The following is a 12,931-nucleotide window of genomic DNA, read 5'->3' on the forward strand; positions in this document are numbered from 1 at the left end:
ATCCCAGCATTTCTGCCACTTTTCAAATGCATCTTGGAAGTCTTTCTTTCTTAGGGTGTTTAGTACCGTCTGCGTTTCCGCTTGAATTTCCTCAACTGTATCAAATCATCGCCCCTTCAACTTGATTTTCATCTTGGGGAAGAGAAAGAAGTCGCATGGAGCTAAGTCTAGTGAGTACGGTGGGTGGGGAACAAATGCCATCTTGTTTTTAGCCAAAAATTCCTGCACAATGTAAGCCGTATGCGGTCATGTGTTGTCATGGTGGAGTACCCAGTCGTTTGTGCGCTACTTCTCTGGACGTTTTCTCCTCATATCCTCCTCAAACGCCTTAGAACATCACGATAGAACTGTTTATTGACTGTCTGACCAGGAGGGACGAACTCCTTATGAACAATCCCGTCAATATAAAAAAANAGTTCATCTGACAAAATTCGTTGACATGTACCATAACTTAGTCCCAAGGTGTTACAGAGGTCTTGGAGGGTCAGTCTGCGATCTTGCAGAATCAGATCCCAAATTTTCTCTACATTTTCTGGTGTTTTGCCCGTTGACGGCTGTTCCAAATGATCATCATCATCAGTCAATGTTTGGCCATTTTTAAAATGCTTATACCAGTTGTAAGTTTGTGTCTGGCCTAAACTGTTTTCACCAAAAGCTTGCTTCAACGTTTGGTGCGTTTCTGCAGCGGTTTTCCCAAGTTTGAAACAAAACTTTATACAGACACGCTGCTCTCTCAGGTCAGCCATCGCAAAACTGCAAACTCACGGAAACACAACAATGGAAATACGTTCACCAACAATAAACCCAACCACTCAACTCGACACCACTTGCCACACTGATTCAAGAAGGATGTGTGAGGAGACACCTAGCGGTATTTCGATGTACTCATAACCATTTGTGGGCAAAATTCAAATTTCTGAAACTTTTGGATTGCTCCACGTAATTGTAATAGTAGTCAAAAAGGTGCCAGTCTGACATTGATACGGAAAGTCACAGTGATGAAGATGCGTTTTACTCACAAAGTAATACTGGCTCAGTGGGTTTATACCTCTTCTGAGACACAAAATAATATAAAAAGAAATATATGACAGTCTGACACTAACTTTTTAAGTGAAAAAGAAATATTACACAATCCAACACCAACTTCCTAACTGATAATTCGCCAATGAAAACCAATCCTTGAATACATAACACTTCCTTGAAAGCTCTGGAAGCACTGATCTGCAAGCACCGACGAATATTTCCTCTTCAGTTCTCAGAACAAAGCTGGGCTATATTTGGCTGACCAGGTCATATAAACATGAGTAGTTTCGAAACCAGGATCGAGGTAAACGATTTCTTTGTTCAGAGCTAAGGATAGAACCACTGACATGACCTAACCTAGGTCTGTTTTGGTTTCAAACCCAAGATCAAACTGTCAGCACTCCCAGAGAGTGCACGTGTCCTGCGACACATATGTGCCATTCAGCCAACTCCGGTTGCTGCTTGCATCACATTTATGTGTCATTTGGATGTTAAAGGTTAACTGAGGTTTCTCATGGTTCCTTCAGGCAAATGCCATGTTAAGCATTAAGTTCCTTCAGGCAAATGCAGGGTTAGTATCCTGATTCAACCATGACCACTTCTTACTGAATCCTTTCCATTTCATCTTTCATCCCACCATTCATTGCTATAGAGTCTAGATATTGTTGGAAAATATGCTACTCATGTTAACTCCATATCACTGACTTTTTTCTTCATTGTCTTACTCTTTAACGCTGAAGATTGAGGCAGCAGTTTCTTCCAAAATATTGGTAAATGTCTTAACAGACCACACAGTGTCACATCCCAGAGGATAGTAATCATCATGCCTCTTCTAAAATTACTTTAAACATTAGGTCCTTCTGCACTTGTATTGTTCTAGGTAGAAACCAGCCAGGCTCATGCTGGTTAGAATTCAGATCATTACAGATTTCAGTTGTGCATACCGTGTATTGTCAGAGATTTGGCTCAGGGTCCTTACATTAAAACTGCCAAACTGAAGTGATCAGCTCTTTACCCATATAGCATTCATATCAATAGATGGCATGATGTGTGACATACCAATGTATAGAGAAAAGAACTGCCAAACTGAAGTGATCAGCTCATTACCCATTTAGCATTCATATCAATAGATGGCATGATGTGTGACATACCAATGTTTAGAGAAAAGAACTCATATAGCATTCATATCAATAGATGGCATGATGTGTGACATACCAATGTTTAGAGAAAAGAACTGGCTTTCACTTGATACATTTCTGATGATATTAGAAGGTCATTTGAGGGACAGTATTGCACACTTTTCTGTACAGTTACATTTACCACAAGCAGCCTTGGAATTTTGAGCAGGTAATTTTATGGCTGCACTTGGCAGTTGAAGGTTAGATAGATCTAATAGTCAGATAATGGCTAAGTTCTGTAATCTTACTTTTCTTTCAGAAACCACCAATGTATGTGAAGATTAAAAGTAACAGGGCTGTGGGTAATGTGAGGGTGACAGAGATGGACCTTTCTGGCATGACTCCTTGTGAGTGTGATCCAAATTCTCCAAATCCCTGTGGACCAGATACAGACTGTCTCAACAGGTAGAGTGGAATTGTATATTACAGTTTTGCATTGAAAAACATGACATTCGTGATAGATGTATCAAATGACAGAAGCAATAAGTTTTAATCATAAGTTTTGATCTTCTGACAGGAAGGCATTTTCCTGTTTTGCGGCATTTACACTAATCTGGAGATCAGAAAATGCTTATATTGTGCTGGATTTCAAAGTTTGTAGTTTATGTATTTCATGATAAATGTTGATAACTGATGGTAAAAAGGAAATGTCAAAAGAGAAAAGTGTTGCTTCTCCTTTCTGAGCATTGTGGCATATAAGAGAACATTTTTTACATGATATCACTCTTTCAGACGCTATTAGACATGAAGAAAGCAGTCTTCTGGGATTTGGCACCGTGTATATGTGGTGTTAACCAACATTTTGGAGAAACGTATCGCCTCCATCTTTTACCAGTTCTCACGGTCTCTTCACTTGCGGATTTCTTATATTTTTCCTTCTACCCTGAAGATGGAGGTGATACGTTCTTCCGAAACGTCGGTTAACACCACATATACACGGTGCCAAATCCCAGAAGACTGCTTTCTTCATGGTCACCGCCGTGAAAGCCTCAAATCTTACACTATTAGACATGTTGCAAGATGGAAGGATTGAAAATATTATGTAATCACGAATTTTTAAGATAGACACAAAAAAAAGAATATCTTTTCTTTAATGTGCCTAGAAAATAGTAACAAAAAGTCATGTAGATTGTATATTATGTTAGTTTAAAGAATGTACTGTTTTGTTCGAATGTAAGACACCCAGTTTTATCCCCACAAATAGACAACTTTTAAAATTTGGGTGCAGCTTGTAACCAGTTCTTATCCGTTGGATAGTGTAGATTCAGTGAAGGTAGTTTATTGTTATGACCAAGAAATTATTCTTTAGCTTTCATTGAACAATACACTGATGCACACTCAATTCAGATCAGTTTTACCAACTATCCTAACAAACGAACTGTACGTCTTTTTTTTAATTTATTAATGTAATTTATTAATTTATTTTCACTCCACACAAACATGTATGTAACCACTTGGAGTAATATGAAATGTGCTTACATTGGATTGTTCAGATTGTTACATGCAATGATGTAAGTGCATATAATATTTTGTTATTGATTTTGGGGGTGTGGCTCATACTCGAGGGCGGTTATATTGAGGCAAGTTTGGTACATTGAAGTGCATACCACTGCGAAGTGGATGGTTAGTACATGTATGAAAAACATACTGAGCAAAACACAGAGGACACTTCAGGTTCTTAACATACCACAATAGAGATGTTTCTTCTTTCATTTGTTTCTGGTAGTGAGACTTAATTTTGATCTCTACAGGATTTTGCTGGTGGAGTGTAGCCCTTCTGTATGTATGGCAGGAGAGAAATGTGGGAATCAGTGTTTCGAGAAAAGACTGTACCCACCTCTTATTCCATATAGGACAGAAACCAGAGGTTGGGGTCTCAAGACTCTTGAAAGCATTCGCAAAGGTAAGTTCATCTTTGAATCAATTTTCTTTACATTCTGAGGATCAGCCTATCCCACATATCCTTTGCCCACAGTTATTTATTCAGGAAGATACATGAATGAGAGTCGTAACAGAACCAGGACATGTTAATGCAACACTAGTTCTCAACTGTTAATTATTTTCTTTGTGATGTATTATCATCTGTCATATGAGAAAATCTGTTTATCCTTTGTGCAGGAGATTTTGTGATCGAATATGTAGGTGAAATGATCGATGAGGCAGAATATCAGCGTCGCATGACACGGAAACATGAGGAGAAGGATGAAAATTATTACTTTTTGACTATTGACAAAGACAGAATGTTGGATGCAGGACCTAAGGGAAATGTTGCACGGTAAGTTCAGAGTGACCTGCGCTTCTTCAGACATGGTCTTTGTAAATGATATTTTAATTTATCTTAATTATTACGTGCCTTCTTAATGATAAAAGGTCGTATTTTGCCTATGTCTTAGTACTTCTCATGATCCCATGAGAGCATATAAGGAGAGTGGAGATAAAACAGGATGCATTATTGATCTTAATGTTAGATTAAATTGTGTGATGCAAAATAGAAAGTACTTTTGTTTGTAATGATTCAAACTGAATAAATCTTTTTATCTCCATACTTACATTACAATCTGCACATTGCGAGTTTTTTGTTAGTGGGGCTGTACATTCATAAAAACAGATGAACTCTGTGGCCTGTATTCTGCAAGTGAACCATACCGACCAAGCAACTGCCGCATGTAGGCGAAGTTAGTGTCGACTTTTAAGGATACAGGGTGTCATGTGGTCAGCGCAGCCGATCCCCATGGTCGTTAATCTCGGTTTTCTAGACCGGAGATGTTATTTCCTTGAAATAGCTCCTCAATTATCCTATGAGGCTTGAGCGAACACCATTCCAGACACACTACTTCTCAGAAAATCTGGTAGTGCCGGGAATAGAACCCGGGACCTCCGGATCTTTAGCCAGGAACTCTGACCACTACATCACTGGCGGTCGCTGTACATTCATGTCCTTTAAAAATGCTGCATTCTTTTGGGGGAGGGAGGAGGCATCTGGTGTCCATAGTTGCTACACTTGCTATGAATAGGTCATTCGTAGTTTGGAGAATCAAAAAGGATTACTGGAATATCAGTTAACCTTACATGGCCTCTGGATATGGGAAAATTTATTTCATAACAAACTTTAATTATCAACATGAAACAGACTAAGAATTGGACTGTTTGTTAACCATTTTGGCCTTAACTCTATTACAGTCTCTGCAACAAGGTGGGGCACCCCGTTTCTTTAGGGGTCTCTGTCACCCATTGGCCTACTGCAGTCCTGTTTTCATTCCTGCTTTCCTTTATCGGGATCCTGGTCATCTCATGTCTTGTACTCTTCTACCTTGAAGGCAGACAGCAGGTTTGCCAAAAATTTTGGTTACCTTCTGCCAGACTGCATGACATCACATCCCGAAAACTGTCAAGAACATGACATCTGATTGTTATTAACAGATTTACAATTATTTATATTTCACAGATTTATGAACCATTCATGCCAGCCAAATTGCGAGACACAGAAATGGACAGTGAATGGAGACACACGTGTAGGATTATTTGCTCTGATGGATATTCCTGCTGGCACAGAACTTACATTCAACTATAACTTGGAGTGTGTTGGTCCAGACAAGAAACCTTGCATGTGTGGTGCTCCCAACTGTAGTGGTTTTATTGGGGTCAAGGTTAATAAGGTAAACTGTTGTATTGTTTTTCTTTTTTATGGTACATGCTTTGAGAAGTTGCACCTCCAGGGCTGAGGTGGTGATTTTATTCAGTTTGTTTAGGGACTGCTAAGTCAAAATGATCCTGTCAAGGAGGATGAGCTGCCTTGAATCTGGAGCACACGTGGGTGAAACAAGTTCGCAGAAGTTTGTTATCAAACATTGGGTTTGAGTGAATAACATTCCTGCTTTGTAATTGGGAGACTGTGGATTTGTATCTTGGCCCAGAGACTGGTTATCCTGTGAGCTGGGGCAGAACCCCAAACTTTGTTATGATTGTTTTCTTTCGTGGTAACATAGATGGTTGAAGCACTATGCTACAAGCCAGAAGGTCACGGGATTGAATTTCGATGAGGTGAATTTTTTCAATTTATCTAATCCTTCCAGCTGCACAGTGGCCCTGGGGTCGGCTCAGCCTTTAACAAAAATGAATACCAGGAATATTCTTGGGGGTAAAGGCCAGCTGGTGTGTAAGGCTGACAACCTTACCGCCATCTATGAGCCAGTTGTCTAGAAAATGTGGGAATCTCAGCATCTCACAGTCCTATGGGCCTCTACGGCCTGTTACAGTTCTTTTGCTTTACTTTTTTTACTTTGTTTTCTTCCATTTACTTCCTGATTCATTGTTCTCTAAATATACTGTTATTTGACACTATAATCTGAACTATTGAAAGTGTGTTAGAGAGATAAGATAGGGTGGTATGGACTGGATTGACCTGGCTCAGGACAGGAACCAGTGGAGGGCTCTTGTGAATATGGTAATGAGCCTTCAGGTTCTATAAAATGTTGGGAAGTTCTCTAATAGCTGCATAACTGGCAGGTTCTCAATAAGGAGTCAGCTCCTTGAAATTTATTGCTTGGTTAGTACCCCAACCATGCAGCACTAACTTACATGGATGTGTGATGCGTTGGGATGAACATCTGAAAAAGACAGGGAGCTTCTTGTCATGAAATGGAATTCCACTCCACTCACTGTCCAAGGACATATGCGCATATGCAAAACATTTCAAAGGATCCCTCACAAGTCTCTTTGCCAAGGAGGTTTAGAATTAGATGTGCCTTGTTCTACAAGAGACTAAAATTGTGTGCTTGCTTGTCTAGAAGCAACATGCTTGTGTAACAGTAGGAACAATTCCTGATACTGTGTATGTGGTAGTGAGAATCCTCAAGAAGTTCCTAAACATAAGCCTGAATTACCAGAGGTCAATATGCAGGTTGCTGTGAAGAAAGATATTAATGGCCATTTCTTTTTTAAAGAACTCACTGTGAGTGGGAGAAAGTTCATGTGGTGGAGGACCCTTCTTTGTGTCTCATACCTACGGAAACAATTTTTCAGTTAGCGGAGTGCCTCACTTTCCTTGTCACGTTGATGGCTTTATAGACAGGAAGGTTCCTGATTGTTGAGTAAGAAGAGGGGGCCCAGTTCTCTGGCTTCATTGATCTCCAGATTATACTTCATTAAATTTTTCTTTCTGGGGTTTTGTAAACAACATAGTTTATTGAGGACATGTGCATAATGTGTTTCATGAAAGGATCATTAGAACTGCAGTGTGTGTTAACAGTTCACTGCTCACCACTTCCTGGTGAGCAATGGAATACACAGTGTGTCCAGGTTCTGTTAGGACTGCGTTCATTAAAAATACAAGACATGAATTATTTTCAAAATGTCACTCTTTTTATTCAAAATAGTCTCCTTCTGAATCAGTACATAGCTGGAATTGATTGGAAAGTTTTCGAAAATAGTCACTGTACTCCTTTTGTGGAATCACATTTCAAACTGCGGTACATTCCCTTTGGGTGTCCTGGATAGTGTTGTGACGGTCTCCTTTCATCGTCAACTTAACTTTTGGGAACAACCAGAAATCTGCTGGAGCCAAATCTGGCGAATACGGAGGACGATCAAGGGCTGTGATCCTTTTCTGGCCAAAAAATCACGCATGATCTTCGATTTGTGGGGTGGGGCATTGTCGTGAAGGAGAGACCAAGAACCTTGCTTTCGATATTCAAGTCGAATTTGAAGAATTCTCATCCACAAACGATTGAGGACTCTGAGATAATAATCAGAATTCACTATTTGACCTTCTGGCAGAAAACGGTTAGCAGTGTCTTTACTCGACTCTTTTGCATGCACGCTTTCTTTGGTTTCGGCTTCTTTGGGCTCAACCACGCTGCACTCTGTGCCTTTCTGAGAGGCTCATATTGAAAACACCATGTCTCGTCACCAGTAACAATCTATTTTGTAAATATTGTATCACTTTGGGTCGACCATAACATGTCTTTGCAATGTTCCACTCTGGCATTTTTTCATCGCCTGACAGCACGTGCGGTACAAACCACACACAGACCTTCTGTTTGCCCAAATCCTCGGTCAAAATTTGATGCACAGTACATTTTGGTATTCCCAAAATCTCCTCGATGAGTCTTGCAGAAACACATCTGTCTGATTCAAGGATTTCGGTCACTTTTTTCACATTCTCTTCACGGCGACTTGTTCTCAGCTTTGATGCATGTGGAGCGTCTACAATGTCCTCCCTGCCGTCACGAAATACAGCATACCATCGAAAAATGCTTGAGCGACTCACAATCACTACCGTACACACTTTTCATCATTTTGTATGCTTCTTCAGCTGTTTTGCCTAACTTCAAACAAAATTGATGTTGGCTTTCTGTCCAACTGCCATTTTCCGACGAGTGTCAGAACAGTACTGTTACATTCAAGGTGAAAACACATGATGCAGCGGTGCTTGCGCTTTGAAATTATAGACATCCACAGCTGAAACTTCAAGAATCTTAATGCCACAACTCTCCAACAGATGGCATTGCAGGGCAATCCTAATAGATCCTGGACACACTGTGTATGTATAACCTTGAAGTGTGCTGTAACACAAATGATGTCCGTATTGAGATCTGTTGAGCGCAGAAAAAATGTGGTGAGTTGCAGTGTTTCAAAACATACAAATTTATCTCATACACCAATTGTCAAAAGCTGTATAATATGTGGTCTGTTCAGAAAGTTTCAGAACTTCTGAAATATCGTGCCAACTTGACATCTTAGCAATGTCTGGTAAGTTGTGCTGCCTAGTGGCATATTTCCTAATTATCATCCTTTTTGCTGTGTCATCCTTCTGTGATTAGTCATTGCCCTAGAGCTATTTGTTCAGTCACATGTAGAGAGTGTGTCCTGCGATATTTGAAATGGCGCGCAATTTCAAAAGTTCTGGAACTTTTTGAACAGATGACATAGTTTATTTTATTGACATTTAAGGCTGGACACTCTGTATATAATGCAGTAATGTTTCCTGTTTCAACATGGTTGTGAAAAATTATATTAAGATAAAACAGTCCTGTGGCTTGGTTGAGAGAATGTGTAAATTTATAGAGAATATTTATGGGTGAACTTCTTGGAAAAGGATCATTAAGAAGACCAAGATAAGGAAGGAATAAAACGTTAAGGTGGACTGTAAGGAAATATGTTGTGAGGATGGATTGTGGATGGAACTGGCTAAGGATCATTTTCTTGACAAATTTTGGTATTGACAGTATTAAACTTTTGATATCTTGCTGTCTTAGATCTTGTTTCCTCTATTAGCAGATAGAAGAGGACAAGAAACCTCGCATAGAGTTACACAACTTGGCAAAACGAGCTAAGAAACGACATTCTGGTGTCAGAGTGAAGGATGATACATGCTTCATTTGTGGTGGGGGTGGAGAACTGCTACTCTGTGACAACAAGACATGCCCCAGAGGTTATCATCTTCACTGCCTTAAGCTAAAAAGGTCCCCTCAAGGTGAGAACTGTATATGTTGTAATAACTTCTAAAATAATTCCATTGTGCTCTCTGCTAGTTTGTGTATGATGTTGGCTTTGATGTTCATTTATTGCAGGTTCACATTTGATGCTCTCTCTCTTTCCCCCCTCTCCTCCTTCCTCTTGCTCCCCCTTTGGTGCATAGGGCATTCATGAAATGTTGTGTCTTACTTCAGTTTCTTAATCCTAAGACAGTCTGTAGAACTCCTGAGATGGGGAATCAGCCCGTTGCAAGTCCTCGAGCTACACAGGACAATGCAAACACAGAATAATCGCAGAATGACATCCATGTCTTGAGTGGGATTTGAACCCATAGTCCATGTTCAAGTGAGTGAAGACAGTACACATTTGATGTTGCAAAGTTAAAACACTATAGATACCACAGTTATTATTCATACAATAAAAAATTCTTAGTGTATTTGCTTCCTGGATAATTTATCATTGCACAGAGTCAGAAGATATTGTCGCGTATCGGGCGTATGACGCGACAAATAAGTTCACGATGTATTTTATATAGCGAACTTTATTTCACATCCGCTCTCACAATCACTCAAATTACAGATTTACGATTACTGCTATCTGCAGTATCACAATTAGTACACTCCAAATGCCACAATACAACTGACTGGCTGACTCTACGTCTCGACTCGGCGATATCCACGGTATAACTGTTGCCGTACAACTCTGAACTGTCTTCGACGGCTGTGGAGTCCACTTATATAGCCTTTCGCTGCTGCTAGTGTGACGTGGCGTATAGCCCAGGGCGCTGTTGCTAGTGTGACGCCACCGCTGTTGATTAGCATTGCATAGTTACCAGGTTACGGGGGCTCGGCTATCTTCGGCTCCGCTCGGCTCTCTTCGGCTCCGCTCGTGACGTCACCGCGCTTGATTAGCATTGCGGGGTGATTACTCACCTATTACGCGATCGCTAAGTTACCGCTACGTGGAGCTGGGACGGTAGGGATCAACATGTCACAATATGTTAGCTCATGATTTGTTACATGATGTAACGGATTTGCTCTAAGCATTTCTAGGCAATGGCTCAGTAAACACTTTCAAACCTGCAACAGTGGAAGATGTGTATCAGTGGACAAATGTTACAGCTCAGGCAACATTCAGCTCACCAATGAACTCGCTGGCTAGGAATCACATCACTTATGTTTTGTATGTTGCCCATGTGGAACCTATATAATGAAGACCTGTTGTAGCTTAGATCAGTACAGAGTGCAGTGCAGTGCAGTGCAGTGTAGTTAAGAGTGGCGCTGTGAAGAAAAGACTTTATATGTAATATTTGGAGTGTGTAATTCAGTGAGACTGTTATATTTCCTGTGTTTTAATTTTGTTACCAGGAGACGACTGGTGTGTGTGTGTGTGTGTGGGCGCACGTGATGAATTGATGATTTGAAATTCACATATAGTAGATGTTATGTGGGTTTAGTGTGAACTGAAATGAAGGACAACTTTCAAATGAAAGTTGTGGGTCTTAGTGAGAGTAATTTTTTGTTGTGCCAGATATTTTGTACAATGAGCGTTCTTGAGAAAATGTTGGATTTGAGCATCACATAAAGTAACGACTTCATCTGACTCATGACTGAAAATGCATTTTATGTTACTTAGCATGACATATATGATTTTATTTAGAAAGCTGTGTCAAAGAGTGTTGTATGATGCTGCCATCTTTTGAGAAATAATTATGTGCAACAACTGTCACAGCCTGTAGAAACATTGGGATGTAATGAACATTGTATGGCACTGAGCCTGATTGTTTTCAGGGACATAATGAATATGATTAAATCATGAAATAGTTCTGGGAATACTACTGAAGACATTAATAAGATTTGTATTTCCTTTTTATCTTCTGCTGTTTTGTATGATGAGTTATTGTTTGAGAAACTAAAGTTTAATTTCTGTTTCACATGCAATAGGGTTTAATTGGAGTGATATAGCAAAACATCAAGTTTGACAAACAAATTTTGCTATAGATCTGAAATTCTAAATTTAATTGAAATCCATTCAGTAGTTTCAGAGATGAAACATACAGCTGGATGACACCGTACCATGTGCATTTGCTTTTTGCAGAGATTACATAACATTTCATTCTGTGTAGTAATTATGGATCAGTGTGTTGTAAGTTAGCTGTATTTCATTTTGGCTTGTGATATTTTAAGGGTTCTGTTTAATGTAATTATGAGTGTTATGATTTTGTTTTAAATTTTACAGGAAAATGGCTTTGTCCGTGGCATCGTTGCAATGAGTGTAACAAGCGTACCGTTAGACGATGTGGCTTTTGCCCCAATTCATTCTGTCCTCAGCATGCCGATGGGAACATCAGAGTACATCCAACAGCTGGGTTGGTGTGCAAGGACCATGATAAAGTAATTCTACTACCATCTTGACTAATTTTGCAGATGTTACTGTTAGCATAATACGTGGTGCAATCCAAAAGTTCCCGAAATATATTGTAACGTGTTTCGTTACTGAATACGCCATAGAGATTGTTAATTGGTTTATTCAACAATCTACAAGAAACGGCTACAATTAATTATCACACAGTTACGGGTTTCCACAGTTTACAAACCCTACAACAAAATCTTCACGCACTAATAACGCAGGAGCTATACAAATCTCCCTGAATTACACACTCCAAGTATAACTGTACTACAGCACTCACTAAGTCTCGAAAGAACACAATAAGTCTTCCACTCGCTGACTTCTTAGTTATCGTACACTCGCAGGCTGCTACCTTGAGCACTGTTGATAACACTCACTCTCGCTTGCTGCTCAGCCGGCTTTTATTCCGCTCGCTGTTGCTAGTGTGACATGGCGTATAGCCTAGGACGCTGTTACCCCTTGGTGACGTCACCACTGTTCACTCGCTTTGCATAGCTTCAAGGTTGCGGGGACTTGGCTAACGTCGGCTCCGCTCTGCTCACTTCGGCTCCGCTCGTGACGTCACCGCGGGGAGAGTTGTGGGGTGATCACTCGCCTATTACGCGAGTGCTACGTTACCGCTACGTGCAGCTGGGGAGGTAGGGGTCAATATGTCACAATATTAATAAAAACTATTACGTCTTACCTGGATCTTATTTTGCACCATCACCTTCAAAGTAGTCCCCTTGGGAGTGCATACACTGATCCCAGCGTTTCTGCCGTGTGTGGTCATGCATTATCATGGTGGAGTACCCAGTTGTTTGTGCGCTACTTCTCTGGACATTTTCTCCTAATGTCCTAACTCA

General features: G+C 40.2%; 1 protein-coding gene across 7 annotated transcripts in view; it reads left to right on the forward strand.

The window, feature by feature from the left end:
- LOC111873830 (histone-lysine N-methyltransferase NSD2) overlaps positions 1-12,931 on the forward strand; it is a 41,308-nt gene that overhangs the window by 23,011 nt on the left and 5,366 nt on the right. For 6 of the 7 annotated variants that reach the window (XM_023868821.2, XM_023868824.2, XM_023868825.2 and 3 more), the window contains exons 13-18: positions 2,461-2,606; positions 3,953-4,104; positions 4,320-4,476; positions 5,647-5,857; positions 9,477-9,675; positions 11,916-12,070. In XM_023868821.2, coding sequence (XP_023724589.1) covers positions 2,461-2,606; positions 3,953-4,104; positions 4,320-4,476; positions 5,647-5,857; positions 9,477-9,675; positions 11,916-12,070 — 1,020 coding nt within the window. The remainder of the gene's footprint in view (positions 1-2,460; positions 2,607-3,952; positions 4,105-4,319; positions 4,477-5,646; positions 5,858-9,476; positions 9,676-11,915; positions 12,071-12,931) is intronic. The other variant, XM_023868826.2, reaches the window with a different exon arrangement.

This window comes from Cryptotermes secundus, unplaced genomic scaffold (assembly GCF_002891405.2).
Source record: "Cryptotermes secundus unplaced genomic scaffold, Csec_1.0 scaffold215, whole genome shotgun sequence".
Lineage (NCBI taxonomy): Eukaryota > Metazoa > Arthropoda > Insecta > Blattodea > Kalotermitidae > Cryptotermes > Cryptotermes secundus.